The 20,159-nt window shown below is 47.6% G+C and overlaps 1 protein-coding gene across 1 annotated transcript; it reads left to right on the plus strand.

Annotated features, from left to right (window-relative positions):
* The first annotated feature begins 263 nt into the window (after nucleotides 1–263).
* On the plus strand, nucleotides 264–18,513 carry LOC121302361 (lysine-specific demethylase 2A-like). Its single transcript, XM_041232287.1, has 23 exons — nucleotides 264–1,043; nucleotides 4,260–4,398; nucleotides 4,506–4,584; nucleotides 4,792–4,838; nucleotides 4,986–5,164; nucleotides 6,509–6,615; nucleotides 6,840–6,933; nucleotides 7,153–7,306; nucleotides 7,640–7,755; nucleotides 8,394–8,520; nucleotides 9,027–9,337; nucleotides 9,608–9,685; nucleotides 10,908–11,165; nucleotides 11,584–11,718; nucleotides 12,228–12,317; nucleotides 12,585–12,878; nucleotides 12,985–13,020; nucleotides 13,306–13,619; nucleotides 14,208–14,789; nucleotides 14,913–15,076; nucleotides 15,238–15,384; nucleotides 16,414–16,629; nucleotides 17,998–18,513. The coding sequence occupies exons 1-23, from the start codon at nucleotides 1,002–1,004 to the stop codon at nucleotides 18,177–18,179; spliced, it is 3,891 nt and encodes a 1,296-aa protein (XP_041088221.1). The 5' UTR covers nucleotides 264–1,001; the 3' UTR covers nucleotides 18,180–18,513.
* The last annotated feature ends 1,646 nt before the right edge of the window (nucleotides 18,514–20,159 follow it).

Consider the following 20,159-nt stretch of genomic DNA (forward strand, 5'->3'; position numbering starts at 1 on the left):
ACCTGTTCGTGACTGACACGCTGTTTAGCCAATCACCGGGGTTGCCCTGGCTGATTGACAAGACGTTTGAGCTCACGGGAGCTGGCATGGTTTCAAAACTTCGCCCCGCCCCCCGCCCCCCGATTGGTAAAAATGCGTCAGCCGGTTTGCCCACGTGGGAGTCCCTCTGACGAGGTTAACCAATCGCCGCTCTGGAAAGCCTTTGAGTGGCGTGCCGGTGTCGGCTGGCATTGGCTGGGAGAGGCCGGGAGGCGTGTCCCGGGCGCTGGCGAGCGGAGTGTGTGTTTCTGTGACGGCTTGAAGATGGCGGAAAGGCCAGCGCAACTTTAACGGATAAGAAACAAGAAAACAACAACAACCCGGCGAGGCAGCGCCGAGAGCCCGAGAAAGAGGGAGAAATAACCGACAAGAGAAGCGTTTACCGAGGCGGCTTCACAGGAAACCCCCCTCCACCCGGAGAGAGAGAAGCTGAACCAAGAAGAACATTTACACAAAAAAAAAACCATCTCTCTATATATTTAAAGCCGACTCGACCCTCCTTCTCCTCCGTGCTGTTTTTAAATGCCAGTTTCTGAGTGTGTTTTCAGATCTGTGTAATTCACACGCACTGAAGAAGGGGAGAGGAGGACGCTTTCGCTTTTGTAAACAGCCATCATTTCTAATTATTTTTGTATTTATTCGCTGTTCTTTTGAAAGGAAATCCTCTTACTGCTTTCACGCCTTCCTAATATCCAGTAGCGTGTGGATCTCTATATGTAGATATATAGATATATAGATATATAGACGCACACATTGGCGATCCCTCCTGTACATAAAAATGTAAAGAAACTTCAGGCCACAGGGGGGAAAAAAGCGGAAACAAAACAAGACAACACATGATTATTTATTACTATCATCATTAGTTTAGTGTTTTTTTCTTCAAAACGCAGGAAAACAGCCGCCTCTCTCTGCACTCCGCCGATGAGATATTAATAATAATAATAATAATAATAATAATAGCGATGGACTCGGAGGGGGCGAAAGTGCGCTACAGCAAGAGACTGGTAAGTAGGAAACTTTTTTGCTAAACTTTGTTGTTTGCTGTTTTTTTTTTTTTTTTTTTTTTTTTTTTTTTAATGTTTTAAGATGAATCTGCTCCCAATTCGCGCTGTTTTGCGCACAAGTGAAGACCCCGCGGGTTTAAAAAGCATGCGGGGGGGTTTCTGTTTGAAACACGGCTTTCAACACAAGCTTTGTTTTTGCGATGAGTTTTCTGGTTCTCATCCAGACGAGCTTTGTTTTTGCGATGAGTTTTCTGGTTCTCACCCAGACGAGCTTGTTTTTGCGATGAGTTTTCTGGTTCTCATCCAGACGAGCTTGTTTTTGCGATGAGTTTTCTGGTTCTCATCCAGACGAGCTTTGTTTTTGCGATGAGTTTTCTGGTTCTCATCCAGACGAGCTTGTTTTTGCGATGAGTTTTCTGGTTCTCATCCAGACGAGCTTTGTTTTTGCGATGAGTTTTCTGGTTCTCATCCAGACGAGCTTTGTTTTTGCGATGAGTTTTCTGGTTCTCATCCAGACGAGCTTGTTTTTGCGATGAGTTTTCTGGTTCTCATCCAGACGAGCTTTGTTTTTGCGATGAGTTTTCTGGTTCTCATCCAGACGAGCTTGTTTTTGCGATGAGTTTTCTGGTTCTCATCCAGACGAGCTTGTTTTTGCGATGAGTTTTCTGGTTCTCATCCAGACGAGCTTTGTTTTTGCGATGAGTTTTCTGGTTCTCATCCAGACGAGCTTGTTTTTGCGATGAGTTTTCTGGTTCTCATCCAGACGAGCTTTGTTTTTGCGATGAGTTTTCTGGTTCTCATCCAGCCCAGTCCAGCAATGGTGCTGAAATCTGCAAGCGTTTCAAAACCATTTTGAGTGGCGCTGGTTTTGTTTCACACCAAACCAGCAAACCCACAACATTTGCAGAGTGTATGTGTTGCAGTGCAGTTTAACACACTGCTTGCGTGCAAACATAGTGTTTCTATATTTATAACAACTAACCACAGCCGGACTTGCGATAACGACTAATGAAAAGTGTGTGTATATAATACACACTATAAAACCACGAGTTTTTAATTTGTGTTAGCAAGGTTTGTATATATGAATCTTAAATTGAAGTGTAAGGTTATAGATGTGTTTGTTTAATGATATTAATACACTATCGCCTGTTTAAAATCCGGATAGGTACTTTTTAAACGAGAATGAAACACAATTTCAGAAACTTTATAATCTTGCATCCTTTTAAAAAGTGCGTGTGTGTATAAAACTGATTTTAAATTGAAATACGAAGCGATTTTTCCTGTTTTCAGACTTTAATTTAAATCTTATTGTGTGTAATATTTGTAAACAGGAACTCTATGGTCTGGGGGAACTAGTTTAAATTAATATACTCTCTTTAAAATGCTGCCTACGATGCTTTCTGGCCTCGTAACTAGTGAATAAAATACATTTCTGAAGTTAAACGCGCTCTCTTTAAAAGGGTGTGAGGTTGAATTTATCTTGGCGTGGGCGGAGAAAGTGTGTGTGTATAATTTAGGTCGTTTTTTTAAGCAAGTTATTTTAAAAAAAATAAATCGCTGGTCTGACTTCGAGTTGTTTTATTTTGTTGTCCAAATCTTTCAAACGTTGCGAGCTCAACTTTGAGTCAGTTGAGATGTGGTGTTTATTATTATTATTATTATTATTATTATTATTATTATTATTATTATTATTATCTTTTGAAAATCAAAGTTGAGTCCCAAGTCCTGGCTGCTGTGTGGTACTGAAATGTGTGTTAGTGGTTTGTGTGTTCATTATAACTCTCTTTATTACTTGTTTCTGGTTGTTGTTGTTGTTTAGAAGTGAAAGTTCAGAGTGGTTATGAGTAAATTTAATTCATTTCTGAAGTCAAACCCATTTTATAATATCTATCTGTTTACCAGTCCACGTTAAAAAAATAAATAAAATCCGCCTTTTGAACAAATATTACCTGAGAGTCGTGAATTTAATAACAAGGAGGGCAAACAACAACCCCTTTAAAACACCAGTTTCCACAAGAAAACACATTTTATCGACATTTTATAAACCAGAGCCGCTTGGTGATCTGCTCCCGTTTAAACATTCATTTTATGAACGAACTGCGTTTAATTTCGTGGGTCGTTTTCAATGCGTAAAATCACGCGTTTTAAGACTCCTGAATTTATACAGAAAAGTCGAGTTGTTGTTATTGTATCCCACACAATTATTTATTCCTGCATTTGGTTGTTTTTTTTTCTGTAAAGTACGGGTTTAATGGTCTGTTTCTAATCGTACGTGGATTCACATTCAGTGCAATTATAATAAAAGTTAAGATACACAAAAACGTTTTAATAAGAATATAACTCGTGATAAATTATGAGGTTAAAAACAAATTGCTGGAAGTCATATTTTTAAATCCCGCCTTTTTTTATTTATAGTTTCTGCTTCAACAGTAACAAATTATTTTTGTGTTTGTGTTTTTTTTATAATGATTTTTAAAATGTTCCTGGTAATTTACTGTACGTGATTAAGCGTGGATTTTAAAGTTTTGAATATTATTATTATTATGATCAAGACGGACGGGCCAACGGTTAGACCAGCAGCGATTAAACTCGTGTTTTTATCATTTTGTTACAAAAGTTTATTAACTTGTTTGTATTTGTTTAGAAAGTGATTCTTTCTCTTCCGACGCTGGACTGGGAGATGGTGCTGAAATTGCGCGCCTTTGCCTCTTGAACATTTTGATTTTTTTTCCCCTTCTTTCTCGCCTCGCAAAGGTAAAAAACGGTTTTTACAGCGGCGTTTTCCCTGCCCTGCGCCGCACAGACGACAGGCCTTGTTGTTTGTCCAGTTGGTTTACATGATGCGCATTATCTGGAGACCGGCACAGGAGTTATCTGCCTCGCCTGTTCAATTAAATACAAAAATCTTTTAGCTGAAATGTGTCCCACAATTAAATTACACTGCAGGACTGGGAATTTAGACTATTGCACAGCGGTGTGATCCAGTCCAGGTTTCACTACCAGCTTGATCAGCCCCCCAGTGTGTCTAGGTAACAAGCTCAGGTGTGTCTTATTATTAAACTCCCATGAAAGCAGGACTGGATCATACTGCTGTGCAGCGGGAGTCTGATTATTAAACTCCTAGTGAAAGCAGGACTGGATCACACTGCTGTGCAGCGGGAGTCTCAAAACACAGTTTCTAACGTACAATCAATAAATGTGATTCCGCTGTTGCAGCGTTCTGGCACTAGGAGGCGCTATCAGGACGATGGAATCTCGGACGACGAGATTGAGGGCAAGAGGACCTTTGACCTGGAAGAGAAACTGATCAGCAGCAACTACAACGCCAACTTCATCAAGGTCATGGAGGGCAAAGGTCAGTCGAGAGACCTTCAATGTGAATTCAATGGCAAACATTTCCACTAGAAGTCTTTCTCAGCGGCTTCAGTGTAAATTCAATGGTATTTTTTTTTTCTCTCGTAGATTTGGACTTCAAGTACATTCAGAGGGAAGGGCTCCGTGATCCTTTGATATTCATGAAGCCCGATGGACTTGGAATCAAGTGAGTGTGAATCTGTGGACTTGAGTGATGATGTTACTAGTGATGCTGTAGGAGCCTGATCAGCCCCCAGTGTGTCTAGGGAACAAGCTCAGGTGTGTCTGATTGTTAAACTCCTAGTGAAAGCAGGACTGGATCACACTGCTGCGCAGCGGGAGTCTCATTCCCAGCCCTGCTTCTCTGACATGTCTGTTCTTGTCTCTCCTGCAGGATGCCAGACTCTGACTTTGGTGTGAACGACGTGAAGCACTTTGTTGGTGAGTGAGAGTGGCTGGGGGAGGGGGGGCAGTGTGTTGAGGTTGTGGGGAGCGGTTAGGGGTCCAGCGTGTGTAATAATATTTTCTCCTCCTCCCTGATTCATCTCTGCTTTGTTTTCATGTCCTCTCCTCCTCCTCCTCTCGCAGGGAGCAGGCGGATGATCGATGTGATGGATGTCTCCACTCAGAAGGGGATCGAGATGTCGATGAGTCAGTGGCGCCGGTACTACGAGACCCCGCCGGAGGACAGAGAGAAGCTCTACAACGTCATCAGCCTGGAGTTCAGCCACACGCGTCTGGAGAACCTGGTGCAGAGACCAGCCAGCGTGAGTACACGCACGCACAGTCTCTCTAGACAGTGCACAGACCAGCCAGCGTGAGTACACACACGCACAGTCTCTCTAGACAGTGCACAGACCAGCCAGCGTGAGTACACACACGCACAGTCTCTCTAGACAGTGCACAGACCAGCCAGCGTGAGTACACACACGCACAGTCTCTCTAGACAGTGCACAGACCAGCCAGCGTGAGTACACACACGCACAGTCTCTCTAGACAGAGCTGGACTGTGTGTGTGTGTGTGAGAGAGAGAGACCTAGTACTCATTGCCAGTGCTGGACTGTGTGTGTGAGAGAGAGAGACCTAGTCCTCATTGCCAGTGCTGGACTGTGTGTGTGTGTGTGTGTGAGAGAGCCCCAGTCCTCATTGCCAGTGCTGGGCTGACTGTGTGTGTGTGGGAGAGCCCCAGTCCTCATTGCCAGTGCTGGACTGTGTGAGAGAGAGCCCCAGTCCTCATTGCCATTGCTGGACTCTGTGTGTGTGTGTGTGTGTGTGTGAGAGAGAGCCCCAGTCTTTATTGCCAGTGCTGGACTGTGTGTGTGTGTGAGAGAGAGCCCCAGTCCTCATTGCCAGTGCTGGGCTGACTGTGTGTGTGTGTGTGTGGGAGAGCCCCAGTCCTCATTGCCAGTGCTGGACTGTGTGAGAGAGCCCCAGTCCTCATTGCCATTGCTGGACTCTGTGTGTGTGTGTGTGTGTGTGTGTGTGTGTGTGTGGGAGAGCCCCAGTCCTCGTTGCCAGTGCTGGACTGTGTGAGAGAGCCCCAGTCCTCGTTGCCAGTGCTGGACTGTGTGAGAGAGCCCCAGTCCTCATTGCCATTGCTGGACTGTGTGTGTGTGAGAGAGAGCCCCAGTCCTCATTGCCAGTGCTGGGCTGACTGTGTGTGTGTGTGTGTGTGTGTGGGAGAGCCCCAGTCCTCATTGCCAGTGCTGGACTGTGTGAGAGAGCCCCAGTCCTCCAGTGCTCTGTGTGTGTGTGTGAGAGAGAGCCCCAGTCCTCATTGCCAGTGCTGGACTGTGTGTGTGTGTGAGAGAGAGCCCCAGTCCTCATTGCCAGTGCTGGACTGTGTGTGTGTGAGAGAGAGCCCCAGTCCTCATTGCCAGTGCTGGGCTGCGTGAGAGAGCCCCAGTCCTCATTGCCAGTGCTGGGCTGCGTGAGAGAGAGAGCCCCAGTCCTCATTGCCAGTGCTGGGCTGCGTGAGAGAGCCCCAGTCCTCATTGCCAGTGCTGGGCTGCGTGAGAGAGCCCCAGTCCTCATTGCCAGTGCTGGGCTGCGTGAGAGAGCCCCAGTCCTCATTGCCAGCGCTGGGCTGATCCTGGTTGTGTCTTTCTCAGGTGGACCTGATCGACTGGGTGGATAACATGTGGCCCCGACACCTGAAGGACAGACAGAGGGACTCGACCAACGCCATCTTCGACATGAAATACCCCAAAGTTCAGAAGTATGTCCACAGTGTAAAGAAAGCATCGCGATTCTCTGATTTAAACAGTGAATCGATACAGCCCTAGCTAGAACTACAGTTCCCAGCATGCCTCCTCATGGTGAGAGATGCTGGGAGCTGTAGTTCTGTGGTCTTGTATCACAAGCGGTCCAGACCTCTGTTCAGATTGTATAGTGTGAAGGCGTCGTGGTTCACAGGGTGTAACGATGTGTGTTGGTTCTCAGGTATTGTTTGATGAGTGTCCAGGGCTGCTACACGGACTTCCACATCGACTTCGGGGGGACCTCCGTCTGGTACCACATTCACAAGGGCGGAAAGGTACCCCCAAATTCATGAACCCTTGAGCTACCTACCCACAGAGAGCCAGCCTGCAAATTCAACAGCAGACGTTTCCAGTAGAAGTCTTTCTCAGGGTCTTCAGTGTGAATTCAAAGGCAAACGTTTCCACTAGAAGTCTTTCTCAGTGTCTTCAGTGTAAATTCAAAGGCAAGCGTTTCCACTAGAAGTCTTTCTCAGCGTCTGTTTCTCCCTCTCCAGGTTTTCTGGGTCATCCCTCCCACCCCTCAGAATTTGGAGCTGTACGAAAACTGGGTGCTGTCGGGAAAGCAGGGAGACATCTTCCTGGGAGACAAGGTCTCGGGGTGCCAGCGCATCGAGCTGAAACAGGGGTACACCTTCATGATCCCTTCAGGTGAGTGGAGCTTTAAAATCCAATCTCTCACCTCTTATTAGCTTTATTAACGGATCACTGGCTCCTCCCTTTGCTGACCATCTTTAAAATCCAATCTCTCACCTCTTATTAGCTTTATTAACGGATCACTGGCTCCTCCCCCCTTTTTTTGTTTCCTCTAGTTTTTACCTAACAGTTTAATTCAGGTATTTCGATCATATTTGTAAAATCATTTTATCAGTGCAGAACTGATCTGCTGAATTACGTTATAAAATATAAATCAGAACGTATATTGCTGTGTGGGTGGGCGGTGTTGTTGACTACCCCCGTTTTGCCTCGGTTGGTCTCTCCCAGGCTGGATCCACGCAGTGTACACTCCGGAGGACACACTGGTTTTCGGGGGGAACTTTCTGCACAGCTTCAACATCCCTATGCAGCTCCACATCTACAATATAGAAGACAGGACCCGGGTGTGTAACACGCTGATTGGTTTTGTGTGTCGGTGTTTCTGTTGTCGTTGTGACGGAGGGTGAGTTGCGTCTCACGCTGCACTCTTGTGCTCGCGTGCAGCGCGCTCTCTCTGATCCGGACAGCGCTGTGCACTAGACTCTGCGTGTCGGAGCGTTTCAGTACAGCCAGGCGCTGACGTGGAGACATCTTAGTCTTCTGCTGTTAGAGAGAGAGGAGGCGGGCTCTGTGACTCCTCTAAGAGATATTAATCAGAGTGTGATAACTGAAGTGAGATTACTAGTAGTATTGCTGTCGTTGATATTAGAGTTCTTATTCTTATTGATTAGTTGTGAACGGATGTGTTAATAATAGTATCACTATTGACAGTAGTATAATAATTCAAACTGTTGCTTTTGTTGTCATTGCTTATCTGATAATGGACGTGGTGATGTTGTCATTGTATTGGTTGTGATAAGGGATGAAATATTTCTTATCGTTGATATTATCATTGATATTAGTTGTGATAAGGGATGTAATAATTCTTATTGTTGATATTATCATTGTATTGGTTGTGATAAGGGATGTAATAATTCTTATTGTTGATATTATCATTGTATTGGTTGTGATAAGGGATGTATTGTTGGTGTTTGCCGTGCAGGTCCCTGCTAAGTTCCGCTACCCCTTCTACTATGAGATGTGCTGGTACGTGCTGGAGAGATACCTCTACAGCCTGACCAGCAAGTCATACCTCACCAAAGAGTTCCAGAGAGAGTCCCTGGGCATCGGTGAGTCTGGAGTGAACGGCACAGGGCACTGACCCCCTCCCCCCTCGGAACAGGGCACTGACACCCTCTCCCCCCCCCCAGATGGGGGGGCACTGCGTGGGAGGGCCACTGACCCCCCCCCCCGTGACTGGGGGGTGGGGGGGGTTGGGGGAGCCGTGTCCCACTGATCCCGGTGTGGGGGGGGGCCCGTGACCCGGTGACTGGGGGTCGTGTTGACCTGTGATACACTGTGAACCGGTACAGCCCTGGCTAGAACTACAGTTCCCAGCATGCCTCTGCACCGGCAGCAGCTGGGAGCTGTAGTTCTTTTATTGCTGTGGGCTTGTCTCTCAAACGATACAGACCTCTTACGATAACACCCTGTTAAGAAACCGTCGCGATACGCCCCATAGTTACTCACAGCTGATACAGGGAGGCATGTGTTCTGAAGAGCCATTCCGAAACCACGGCTAGCTTTTACTAAGAGTTTGTGCTGTTTAACATTTGTGGTTTTATTTTCTTTGCAGGTCTGGAATCTGAGATGAATGGAGCAATCAAAAAGGAGGAGGAGGAGGAGAAGGAAGAGTGTGGAGGGAGTGGAAATAAAAACGGGGGTGACGACGGCGAGTGTGCCCGGGCACTGTCTCGCCCTCCGGGGGAGGGGGGAGGGGGAGAGGCAGGAGGGGAGAAAGGAGGGGGGAAGGCGAGGGCTCAGCTCACTCCCTTTGAACTGGAGGGGCTCTGGAACCTGGTGGGCAAACTGGAGTCTCTGCCTCCCCACAAGAAGTGCATTCCAGCGGGCATCGAGGACCCGCAGTCACTGCTGAGCGATCTGAAGGTGAGAGAGAGAGAGAGATTTACAATGCTTTACCACACCTCTCTGTGCTTTACCACGCCTCTCTGTGCTTTACAATGCTTCCCTATGCTTTATCACACCTCTTCGTGCTTTACAATGTTTTCCTATGCTTTGCCAGACCTCTCTGTGCTTTACAATGCTTCCCTATGCTTTACCAGACCTCTCTGTGCTTTACAATGCTTTCCTATGCTTTACCACACCTCTGTGCTTTGTGTGTGTATTGTAATGTAAATCCTGTGTGTTTCTGTGCAGGACCTCCTTGAGCAGCAGAGTGGTTCTGATCCAGAGCTGTCCTACACTGGGGTCCCAATTGTCAAGTGGCCCAAGAGGGTAGGTGTGCAGGCAAGCTGGGCTCCGTTTAGAGGGACCGCAGCATTGCAATCCCAATTCATCTACAATACTGTGTTCAGTTCTAGGCACCTCGCTACAAAAAGGATATTGCTGTTCTAGAAAGAGTGCAAAGAAGAGCGACCAGAATTATTCCAGGTTTAAAAGGCATGTCATATGCAGACAGGCTAAAAGAATTTAATCTGATCAGTCTTGAACAAAGAAGACTACGTGGCGACCTAATTCAAGCATTCAAAATTCTAAAAGGTATTGACATTGTCGACCCAAGGGACTTTTTCAGCCTGAAAAAAGAAACAAGGACCAGGGGTCACAAATGGAGTTTAGAAAGGGGCATTCAGAACAGAAAATAGGAGGCACTTTTTTACACAGAAAATCGTGAGGGTCTGGAACCAACTCCCCAGTAATGTTGTTGAAGCCGACACCCTGGGATCCTTCAAGAAGCTGCTTGATGAGATTCTGGGATCAATAAGCTACTAACAACCAAACGAGCAAGATGGGACTGAATGGGCTCCTCTCGTTTGAAAACTTGCTTTTGTGTGAAAATGTAAGGCAGGCAGACAGAGCCCCACAATCCTGTTCAGTTTGACGCTACAATTGCTCAGGTGTGCAGAGATTCGACCTGTAGTGGTGCTGGAACTGCGATTTAATAAATTGAACTACACTTTGTAATGTTTCCCTCCCTGGGGGGGTTATAGCTGTACGAGAGATTGTGGCGCGTGGCGCTCCTCACACCCCCTGTGGAGCCGGAGAACTGCTTCTCGCAACACCTTCGCCTTAACATTAGTTAACAGCATAGATTATTGAGAGCATTCAGGGCTGGGAACGAGACTCCCGCTGCACAGCAGTGTGATCCAGTCCTGGTTCCACTAGGAGTTTAATAATAAGACACACCTGAGCTTGTTACCTAGACACACTGGGGGCTGATCAAGCTGGTAGTGAAACCTGGACTGGGTCACACTGCTGTGCAATAGGAGTCTGATTCCTAGCCCTGGCACTGAGGATAATCTTTATCCATTTTGTATAATATACTTTAAAGTAAGAGGGTCAAACTGTGGTGTAGAAGTTCATTTAAAAAACGCTTCAGAGGGAACGGTTTGAGAGAGAGACTTTCTTAATGAATCTAACTATTTTAATAGAGAAAAGAGTTGAAACTGATTCCAGCCCACTGTCTAACCCCCCTCCTCCTCTCTCTCTCTGTCCCCAGCCCCCCTCTCTGCTCCCCCCTGCCTCAGTGGGGCGCCCCAGGCTGTACCCCTCCTCTCAGCAGGCGGGGGGCCGGGCCCCGCGGCAGGGTCCTCGGGGTGTGGTGTCCGCCTCGCTGCGGCGCAGGAGGGTGCGTTGTAAGAAGTGTGCGGCGTGTTTGAGGAGGGAGTGCGGTTCCTGCAACTACTGCAGAGACATGAAGAAGAACGGGGGTCCGGGCAGAATGAAGCAGAGCTGCATGCTGAGGCAGTGTCTCTCTGTGAGTATTTGTCTGTCTATCTGTCTGTCTGTCTGTCTCGATACCTGCATGAAGAACGGAGGTCCGGGCAGAATGAAGTAGAGCTGCATGCTGAGACAGTGTCTCTCTGAATATCTTATCTGTCTATACCTGCATGCTGAGGCAGTGTCTCTCAGTATGTATGTCTATCTGTATCTCTATCTATATTTCTCTCTCTCTATATGCCTGTATGCTGAGACTGTCTGAGTGTAGAAATATCTATCTCCCTAGCTAGCTCTCTATCCATCAAGGTGAAACTCATTCAAATACATAGAGATCTGTCTGTTCTCTCTCTCTATACCTGCATGAAGAATGGGGATCTGGGCAGTCTCTCCGAGTATCTCTCTCTCTCTCTCTCTCTCTCTCTCTCTCTCACCCCTGTCTTGTTTTGTCTCTCTAGCCTGGTCTCCCCCTCTCCTCTGTCTGTGTGGTGTGTGAGGAGGGGTCCCAGGACCTCGATGACACTCACGATGTCTCTCGCGTCCTGATGGAGTGCTCCGACTGCAGCGAGATCGCGCACCCCGGCTGCATAAAGGTAGGGGGCGCTCTCTCGAGCAGTGACATAATTTATACTCTTGCAGGAACGAAGTGCTACTAAACAGTTAGTCTATCTACAGGGCTGGGAATGAGACTCCCGCTGTACAGCAGTGTGATCCAGTCCTGCTTTCACTAGGAGTTTAATAATAAGACACACCTGATCTTGTTAGTTAGACACACTGGGGCTGATGAAGCTGGTAGTGAAACCTGGACTGGATCACACTGCTGTGCAGTAGGAGTGTGATTAACAGCTCTGATTTTTATTTCTAAATATCCAGACTACAGATTGAGGAACACTTTGTTGAAATATTTCATTAAACTTGAGTTTCATTTTCTGTTTCTAAATGGCCATTAAAGACTTCCAGTGGAAACGTTTGCCATTGAGTTTACACTGAGAAAGATTTGAAGTTTCTTGCAGTGTTTGTCTGTATTTACAAGTTTTATTTTTTATACTTATTTTAAAATATCTAATCTGAGGGCTAACTCTCCCCTCTCTAACCCCCCCAGGTCCCGGGTGAAGGGGTGCTGAATAAGGACCTACCGAATTGCTGGAGGTGTCCCAAATGCTGCCTGGAGGAGGCAGACAGCCAGTCTGAGGTGAGCCCTGGACAGCACTGCCCCTAGAGGGAGGGGCGGGTATTACACAGTGCAAGGTGTAAATTTGATTTGAGGACTGTGTATTTGTGCTGTATTAAATTATGTAAAAATCACTAACGTGGCATTTTGAATAACTGTAGTTTTGCGTTCTGTCCTCCCCCTCTCTCCTCCCTTCTCCTATTTCACTCTGTCATCCCCTCCTCTTCCTTTCTCCTCTCTCTCTCTCTCTCTCTCTCTCTCTCTCTCTCTCTCTCTCTCTCTCTCTAGTCCTCTGAATGCAGCACTGCCTCTGCCGGCTCTCTCTCCCTCTCGCCCGCCTCTCAGGTCTCCAGCCTCCGTGAGAGGCGGCAGCTCCGAGGAGCAGGGAACTGCGCCCCGAACCCCAGGAGTACCTCCCGCACGCCCCGCTCCCCCGCCTGCGCCACCCCGCACACCCAGAGGCAGCGCAGACACACGCAGGCAGCTCAGCGTTACAAGGACTGCCTGCAACAGCAGCAGCAGCGCAAGAGGAGACTGCAGAGCAACCACGCAGCTGCACTGGAGCTGCGGCTCAGGAAGAGGGTGAGAGAGCGAGGCGCACACAATACCAGGGCTGTAGATGCAGAGACACCATCAGGATCAGGGCTACAGAAACTAACACAACGTCTCTGTCTGTGTCTCCTTGCAGATTAAACTGGAACGGGAGAAGATTTTACTTCAAGCTGTGAGTATCGCTTTTCTGTGTGTGTGAAACATTTACAGAGCTGCACTGCGCAGAGGGGAGCACTGGAACAAACCCAGAGTCGGAGCACTGTGCTTGTGACGCTCTGGATGACAAAGGCATTGAAACGTTTCTCTGCTAACTCTCTTTGTCTCTTCTGGTTTGGAGTTTCTGATCCAGTGCAGTTCTGGAGGACGAAGGCATTGAAATGATTCTCTGCTAACTTGACTTTATATCTTTTATAATGCCTTCATCATCCAGAACTTCACTCAATCTCTCTTATTTCAGAAGAGGAAATCTGTGGATGGTTCAGTAGCACAATCCAAAATGAAGATCTTACGCTCTCTGAGAAGCAGAGAGGACTCGATGGACGGAGCCGGGCCAGGGGGCCGGAGTAGAATCTCCCAGGGTTCCGCCGCCTCCTCGGTCTCCACCAGGAGTGGGCGGGGCGTGTCCACGCGCTCCTCCCATGGGAGAGAGGCGGGGCCTGGGGGCGGGGCCAGGAGGAGGCGGGGCTCTGCGGCGACGGGAGCCCCACGCAGGAGCAGCAGAGAGGGGGTGGAGAGGAGCGAAAACCTGAGCCTGCGAGGAGCGAGATTCAGGTAACGAAACAAAACAGCAAGAGGAGATCTGAGATTGAGTGTCGGGGGCGTGTGTCTCTCTCTGATCGCGTTGAGGGTGCGTTTCATTCTCTCGTGCGGTTTGTAGGACAGACCCTCGCTCCCCTCTCCCTGTACCTCAGTTTTGACGAGACGTCAAACAAACAAGGTCCTATTGGAAGAGACTCTGCAGCAGCAGCAGTTGTTGATGATGCAGAGTTCACCCCCCTGGTCTCTGGAAGTCTCTTTGGATAAAAGCGTCTGCTGAATGACTAATTAATAGGTTCTAATGGGGATATCACTTATAATTATCTCTGTCTATCAATCAGTCTGTATGTGTTTGATTGTCCATCTATTTCTGTCTGGCTGTCTGCCTCCATCTGCCTATCTTTGTCTGGATATCTGTCAATCTGTATCTATCTAGCGTCTGTCTGTGATTGTCTATCTTTCTGTGTCTCTACCTGTCTTTGTCTGACTATCTATAACTGTCTGTCTGATTGTCTGTCTATCTTTGTGTCTGATTGCCTATATCTATCGATCTGTCTGACTAGCTTCAGATCAATGACTGTTATTACTGTCTCTGTTTGCTAGGAGAAGGCAGCAGCAGCAGCAGCAGCAGCAGCACTCCACTGGCAGACTCCGTCGCTCCAGAGTCACCTCTCCCTCCTCCTCGTCCTCCTCCTCCTCCTCCTCCTCCTCTTCTTCTTCTTCCTCCACTTCCTCAAAGCGGCAGGGCAAAGAGAACCAGCCGGGCCGGAGGGAGGGCTCCCCGTCCCCCCTCGCAGGCGACCCCCAGTCCGAGGGGGAGGTGGAGGCGAGGGAGGGTCTCACCCTGGCGGCGTCGACGGAGAGCGAGGAAGAGGAGCAGCTGGCGCGGATCAAGGGCTCCTTCCTCACGGTCACCCTCCAGCGGGCTCCCAAAACGCCCAGCAACGGCTCCCCCCTCTCCCCCTCCCCCTCGTCCTCCATCGTCCCCCGGCTGCAGGCCATCGCCCAGCGCTCCCCCCGGGCCAGGCCGCGGCCCCAGTGCAACGGGGAGCCCTCCAGGACAGCAGGGGGCGCTGTGGACAGGGACCTGGGCATGCAGAAGGAGGTGTGGATGTCGGTGTTCAGGCTGCTGAGCCGCAGAGAGCTGTGTGATTGCATGCTGGTGTGCAAGGCCTGGCACCGGTGGTGAGTCTGGCAGGGCTTGGAGTGCTTGTGTTCTTTTGTTCGGGACGATGTCTGTCTTCGTTCCCGTGTAGCAGTCGATTGCAGTAACATGCTGGTGTCTCGCCGCCTCTCTCTGCCTCTCAGGGGCTGTGATAAGAAGCTGTGGATGAAGATTGATCTCAGCCGCTGTCGGTCGATCAGTCCCCAGGCTCTGAGCGGCATCATCAAGAGGCAGCCAGTCACCCTGGACCTGAGCTGGACTCACATCTCCAAGAAACAGCTCACCTGGCTAATCAACAGACTGCCAGGTGAGTCTCCTCTCTCTCTCTCTCTCTCCCCCCCCCCCCCCCCCTCTCCTCCCTCTCTCCTCACATCTCCAAGAAACAGCTCACTTGGCTAATCAGCACTGCCAGGTGTGTGTGTCTCTCTCTCCTCTCTAACCCCTCTCTCTCTCCCCTCCTGTCTGCAGGGCTGAAGGATCTCATCCTGGCTGGCTGCACCTGGTCCTCGGTCTCTGCTCTCAGCTCCTCCAGCTGCCCCCTGCTCCGGACATTGGATCTGAGGTGGGCCGAGGGGGTCAAGGACTCCCAAATCAGAGACCTGCTGTCCCCCCCAGGTGAGAAATGCCCGCAGCGATGCCAGCTGCGTCCATACGGTCTCGGACGTAAATAAGACTGCTATTGCAAAGCAGCGTCACTCAGCCCCAGTGTATCTAGGTAACAAGCTCAGGTGTGTCTTATTATTAAACTCCTAGTGAAACCAGGACTGGATCACACTGCTGTGCAGCGAGAGTCTGATTCTCATCCCTGCATTATAACTGCAGTTTAATATCACTAGACTGGGCTGGAATTACATTGTAACTGCAGTTTAATATCACTAGACTGGACTGGAATTACATTGTAACTGCAGTTTAATATCACTGGACTGGACTGGAATTACATTGTAACTGCAGTTTAATATCACTGGACTGGACTGGAATTACATTGTAACTGCAGTTTAATATCACTAGACTGGGCTGGAATTACATTGTAACTGCAGTTTAATATCACTGGACTGGAATCACATTGTAACTGCAGTTTAATATCACTGGACTGGACTGGAATTACATTGTAACTGCAGTTTAATATCACTAGACTGGACTGGAATTACATTGTAACTGCAGTTTAATATCACTAGACTGGGCTGGAATTACATTGTAACTGCAGTTTAATATCACTAGACTGGACTGGAATTACATTGTAACTGCAGTTTAATATCACTAGACTGGGCTGGAATTACATTGTAACTGCAGTTTAATATCACTAGATTGGACTGGAATTACATTGTAACTGCAGTTTAATATCACTAGACTGGACTGGAATTACATTGTAACTGCAGTTTAATATCACTAGACTGGGCTGGAATTACATTGTAACTGCAGTTTAATATCACTAGATTGGACTGGAATTACATTGTAACTGCAGTTTAATATCACTGGACTGGACTGGAATTACATTGTAACTGCAGTTTAATATCACTAGATTGGACTGGAATTACATTGTAACTGCAGTTTAATATCACTGGACTGGGCTGGAATTACATTGTAACTGCAGTTTAATATCACTGGACTGGAATCACATTGTAACTGTATGTGTTTCTCTCCCAGGCCCTGATAACCGCAGTAAGCTGCGCAGCATGGTCTCGTTCCGGCTGGCTGGCCTCGACCTCACGGACGCCACGCTGCGGCTCATCATCAGGCACATGCCCCTGTTGGCCAGGCTGGACATCAGCCACTGCAGCCAGGTCACCGACCAGTCCATCAACCTGCTGACCGCCGTGGGGTCTTCAACCAGGACCTCGCTGACCGACATCAACCTCGCGGGTGAGACTCAGAGTCTAGTGACATTAAACTGCAGTTACAATGGAATAAATTACAATATAAATTACAATCTCTTATTATTAAACTCTCAGTGAAAGCAGGACTGGATCACACTGCTGTGCAGCGGGAGTCTTATTATTAAACTCCTAGTGAAAGCAGGACTGGATCACACTGCTGTGCAGCGGGAGTCTGATTATTAAACTCCTAGTGAAAGCAGGACTGGATCACACTGCTGTGCAGCGGGAGTCTGATTATTAAACTCCTAGTGAAAGCAGGACTGGATCACACCGCTGTGCAGCGGGAGTCTGATTATTAAACTCCTAGTGAAACCAGGACTGGATCACACTGCTGTGCAGCGGGAGTCTGATTATTAAACTCCTAGTGAAAGCAGGACTGGATCACACCGCTGTGCAGCGGGAGTCTGATTATTAAACTCCTAGTGAAAGCAGGACTGGATCACACCGCTGTGCAGCGGGAGTCTGATTATTAAACTCCTAGTGAAAGCAGGACTGGATCACACCGCTGTGCAGCGGGAGTCTGATTATTAAACTCCTAGTGAAAGCAGGACTGGATCACACCGCTGTGCAGCGGGAGTCTGATTATTAAACTCCTAGTGAAAGCAGGACTGGATCACACCGCTGTGCAGCGGGAGTCTGATTATTAAACTCCTAGTGAAAGCAGGACTGGATCACACTGCTGTGCAGCGGGAGTCTGATTATTAAACTCCTAGTGAAAGCAGGACTGGATCACACTGCTGTGCAGCGGGAGTCTGATTATTAAACTCCTAGTGAAAGCAGGACTGGATCACACCGCTGTGCAGCGGGAGTCTGATTATTAAACTCCTAGTGAAAGCAGGACTGGATCACACCGCTGTGCAGCGGGAGTCTGATTATTAAACTCCTAGTGAAAGCAGGACTGGATCACACCGCTGTGCAGCGGGAGTCTGATTATTAAACTCCTAGTGAAAGCAGGACTGGATCACACCGCTGTGCAGCGGGAGTCTGATTATTAAACTCCTAGTGAAAGCAGGACTGGATCACACCGCTGTGCAGCGGGAGTCTGATTATTAAACTCCTAGTGAAAGCAGGAGTGGATCACACTGCTGTGCAGTGGGAGTGTGATTCCTGGCTGGAGGGAGGGGATAGAAGTTTTTCTAAAGGAGTCCAGCAGAGCTGTGATTTTGGCTGGTGCTGTGATTCGCGGTGGAAACAGGAACATGAGCGATTTAAAAAATAAAAAAAATAATAATAATAAATTATTTTCAGATTATTCTTCCATGTGTTTAATGATTTGGGGTTTTTATTGATTTTTTTTTTTTTTTTGTTAACTTTTTTTTTTATTGATGTATTTCTGATAACCCCTCCCCTGCAGGCTGCCACAAACTGACAGACGCCTGCCTGGGGTTCCTGAAACGCATCCCTCACATCTCCACCATCGACCTGCGCGGCTGCAAAGGCATCTCCAGGAAGGGCTGCGAGACCCTGACCTCCGATCTGAACCTCAGAGCCCCATACTGCCTGAGCGAAGACAACTTCATACAGAGACTGAGCTGAGAGAGGAGGGGCTGGGGGGGGCAGAGACTGGGAGACCCTCAGAGCCCCCTACTGCCCTAGCGAAGACAACTTCATACAGAAGCTGAGCTGAGAGAGGGAGGGGCGGTGCGGGAGAGACTGGGAGACCCTCCGAGCTGAACCTCAGAGCCCCCTACTACCTGAGCGAAGACAACGTCATACAGAGACTGAGCTGAGAGTGGAAGTGTCTCGAACCGTGGACAACCTCTGTAAAGAATAACGCTGCTCCAATCCTGCGATTACACTCTCTCTCTGTCTCTGTCTCCTTCTGTCTGTGTCTCTATCGCTCTGTCCTCTCTCTCCCAGCCTCTGTCTCCTCCCTGTCTGTCTCTCTCTGTCCTCTCTCTCTCAACCTCTGTCTGTCTCTCTCTGTCCTCTCTCTCCCAGCCTCTGTCTCCTACCTGTCTGTCTCTCTCTGTCCTCTGTCTCCTCCCTGTCTGTCTCTCTCTCTCTCTCTCTCTCTCTCTGTCCTCTTTCTATCTTTCTCTTCTCAGGGGGAAATTTGCTCCATTTTGGCTCCAACACAGAGCCCCCCTGTATGAACTATTGCACAAGTAGAGCCAAGATGGCCGACAGGGCTGCAGTTTCCTAGTCTGGTTTTGTAGCAAGCTTTTTTATAATCACATTTACAATGGGGGTGCTTCCTTTGCACCAAAAAATACCCCGAAGAAGAAGAGCAGAGCACTGGCGTGGACGGGAGCGTTTCTGGAGTTCAGCGCAGTTTAAAACTCAACTAGTGTTTAGAATAAACAGGAAACTGTTCAGAAATCTGTCTTGAGTTTTGAGGTTTTTTTTTTTTTTTTTTTTTTTTTGCTTTGTTCAAATATATACCAAGAGAAACTGCTACTGGTACCAAAATGATTCGACAGCTGAGATAATCAGAGTTTAACTTTCAATGAGATTGGGGGTGGGAAGGGAGGGGGACAAAGCCGGCCTGCTGGGGTAGAGGAAGGAGGCCGTCGCTCGCTTGTACATAATGTACATCTGATTTTAGTTTTGAAAATTTAATATTGTACAAGTTGGGGCTGAAAAGTGCTGGAAGATACTTCACCAGTTCAACGGCAAACGTTTCCACTAGAAGTCTCTCTCTGTGTCTTCAGTGGAATCTCGTGGAAACGCTTGTCTTTTGAAATGAAGTTTCTTTCGGTATTGCTGGCTGTGCTCTCCACTGCAGGAATGTTTTCATATCTATGTGTGTGTGTATGTATGTATGTATGTATGTGTGTGTGTGTGTGTGTATATATATATATGTGTATATATATATATATATATATATATATAATATATATATATATTATATCTATATAATATATTTTTCCTCAGGATGTCTACTGTTTTGTTTTGCACTCAGAATAACAGATGTCAGATTTTTTTTTTTTCTGTCTTGTTTTTGATTAACTTGAATTGTAAATTTTTAAGAATATTTCAGGTTCTCCCCTAAACTGCTCTGTGGCAGAAACTGCGAGTCTCAAAAACGATTAGATAAGAGGATTGTTAAACTCGACTCAGAGGGGTTTTTTTTTTTTTATTCTATATTTTTGTTTGATTAAATATTGTTTTTTTTTTTTTCTCCAAACCTGTTTCACACCTGGAAAAAGGAGAGTACACCTGTACACCAAACACAACATGGACACCCCCCCCCCCCCCCCCCTTAGATTCACTCCCTGGGCAGTGCCTTTCATAGACACCCCCCCAGACTGTAGATTCACTGTCTCTGGGCAGAGGCTGTCAGACACACACAGTCCCTGGGCAGCTGCTGTTAGGGGTCCCTCCACATCTGCACATGGGATGAGGTTTTGTTTTTGAAGCTCTCGAGATTTTTATATTGCTGGTTTTGGATGCAGTCTTGTTTAAACTGCAGAGTTGACTGCAATGAGAATTATTGGAAAGTGGGGGGAAAAAAGCCATTTTTTCACTTAATAAACAAAACAAAAAGGTTTTGAAAACTTTCCTGTTTTTGTG

The sequence above is a fragment of the Polyodon spathula genome, chromosome 29 (genome assembly GCF_017654505.1).
Source record: "Polyodon spathula isolate WHYD16114869_AA chromosome 29, ASM1765450v1, whole genome shotgun sequence".
NCBI lineage: Eukaryota > Metazoa > Chordata > Actinopteri > Acipenseriformes > Polyodontidae > Polyodon > Polyodon spathula.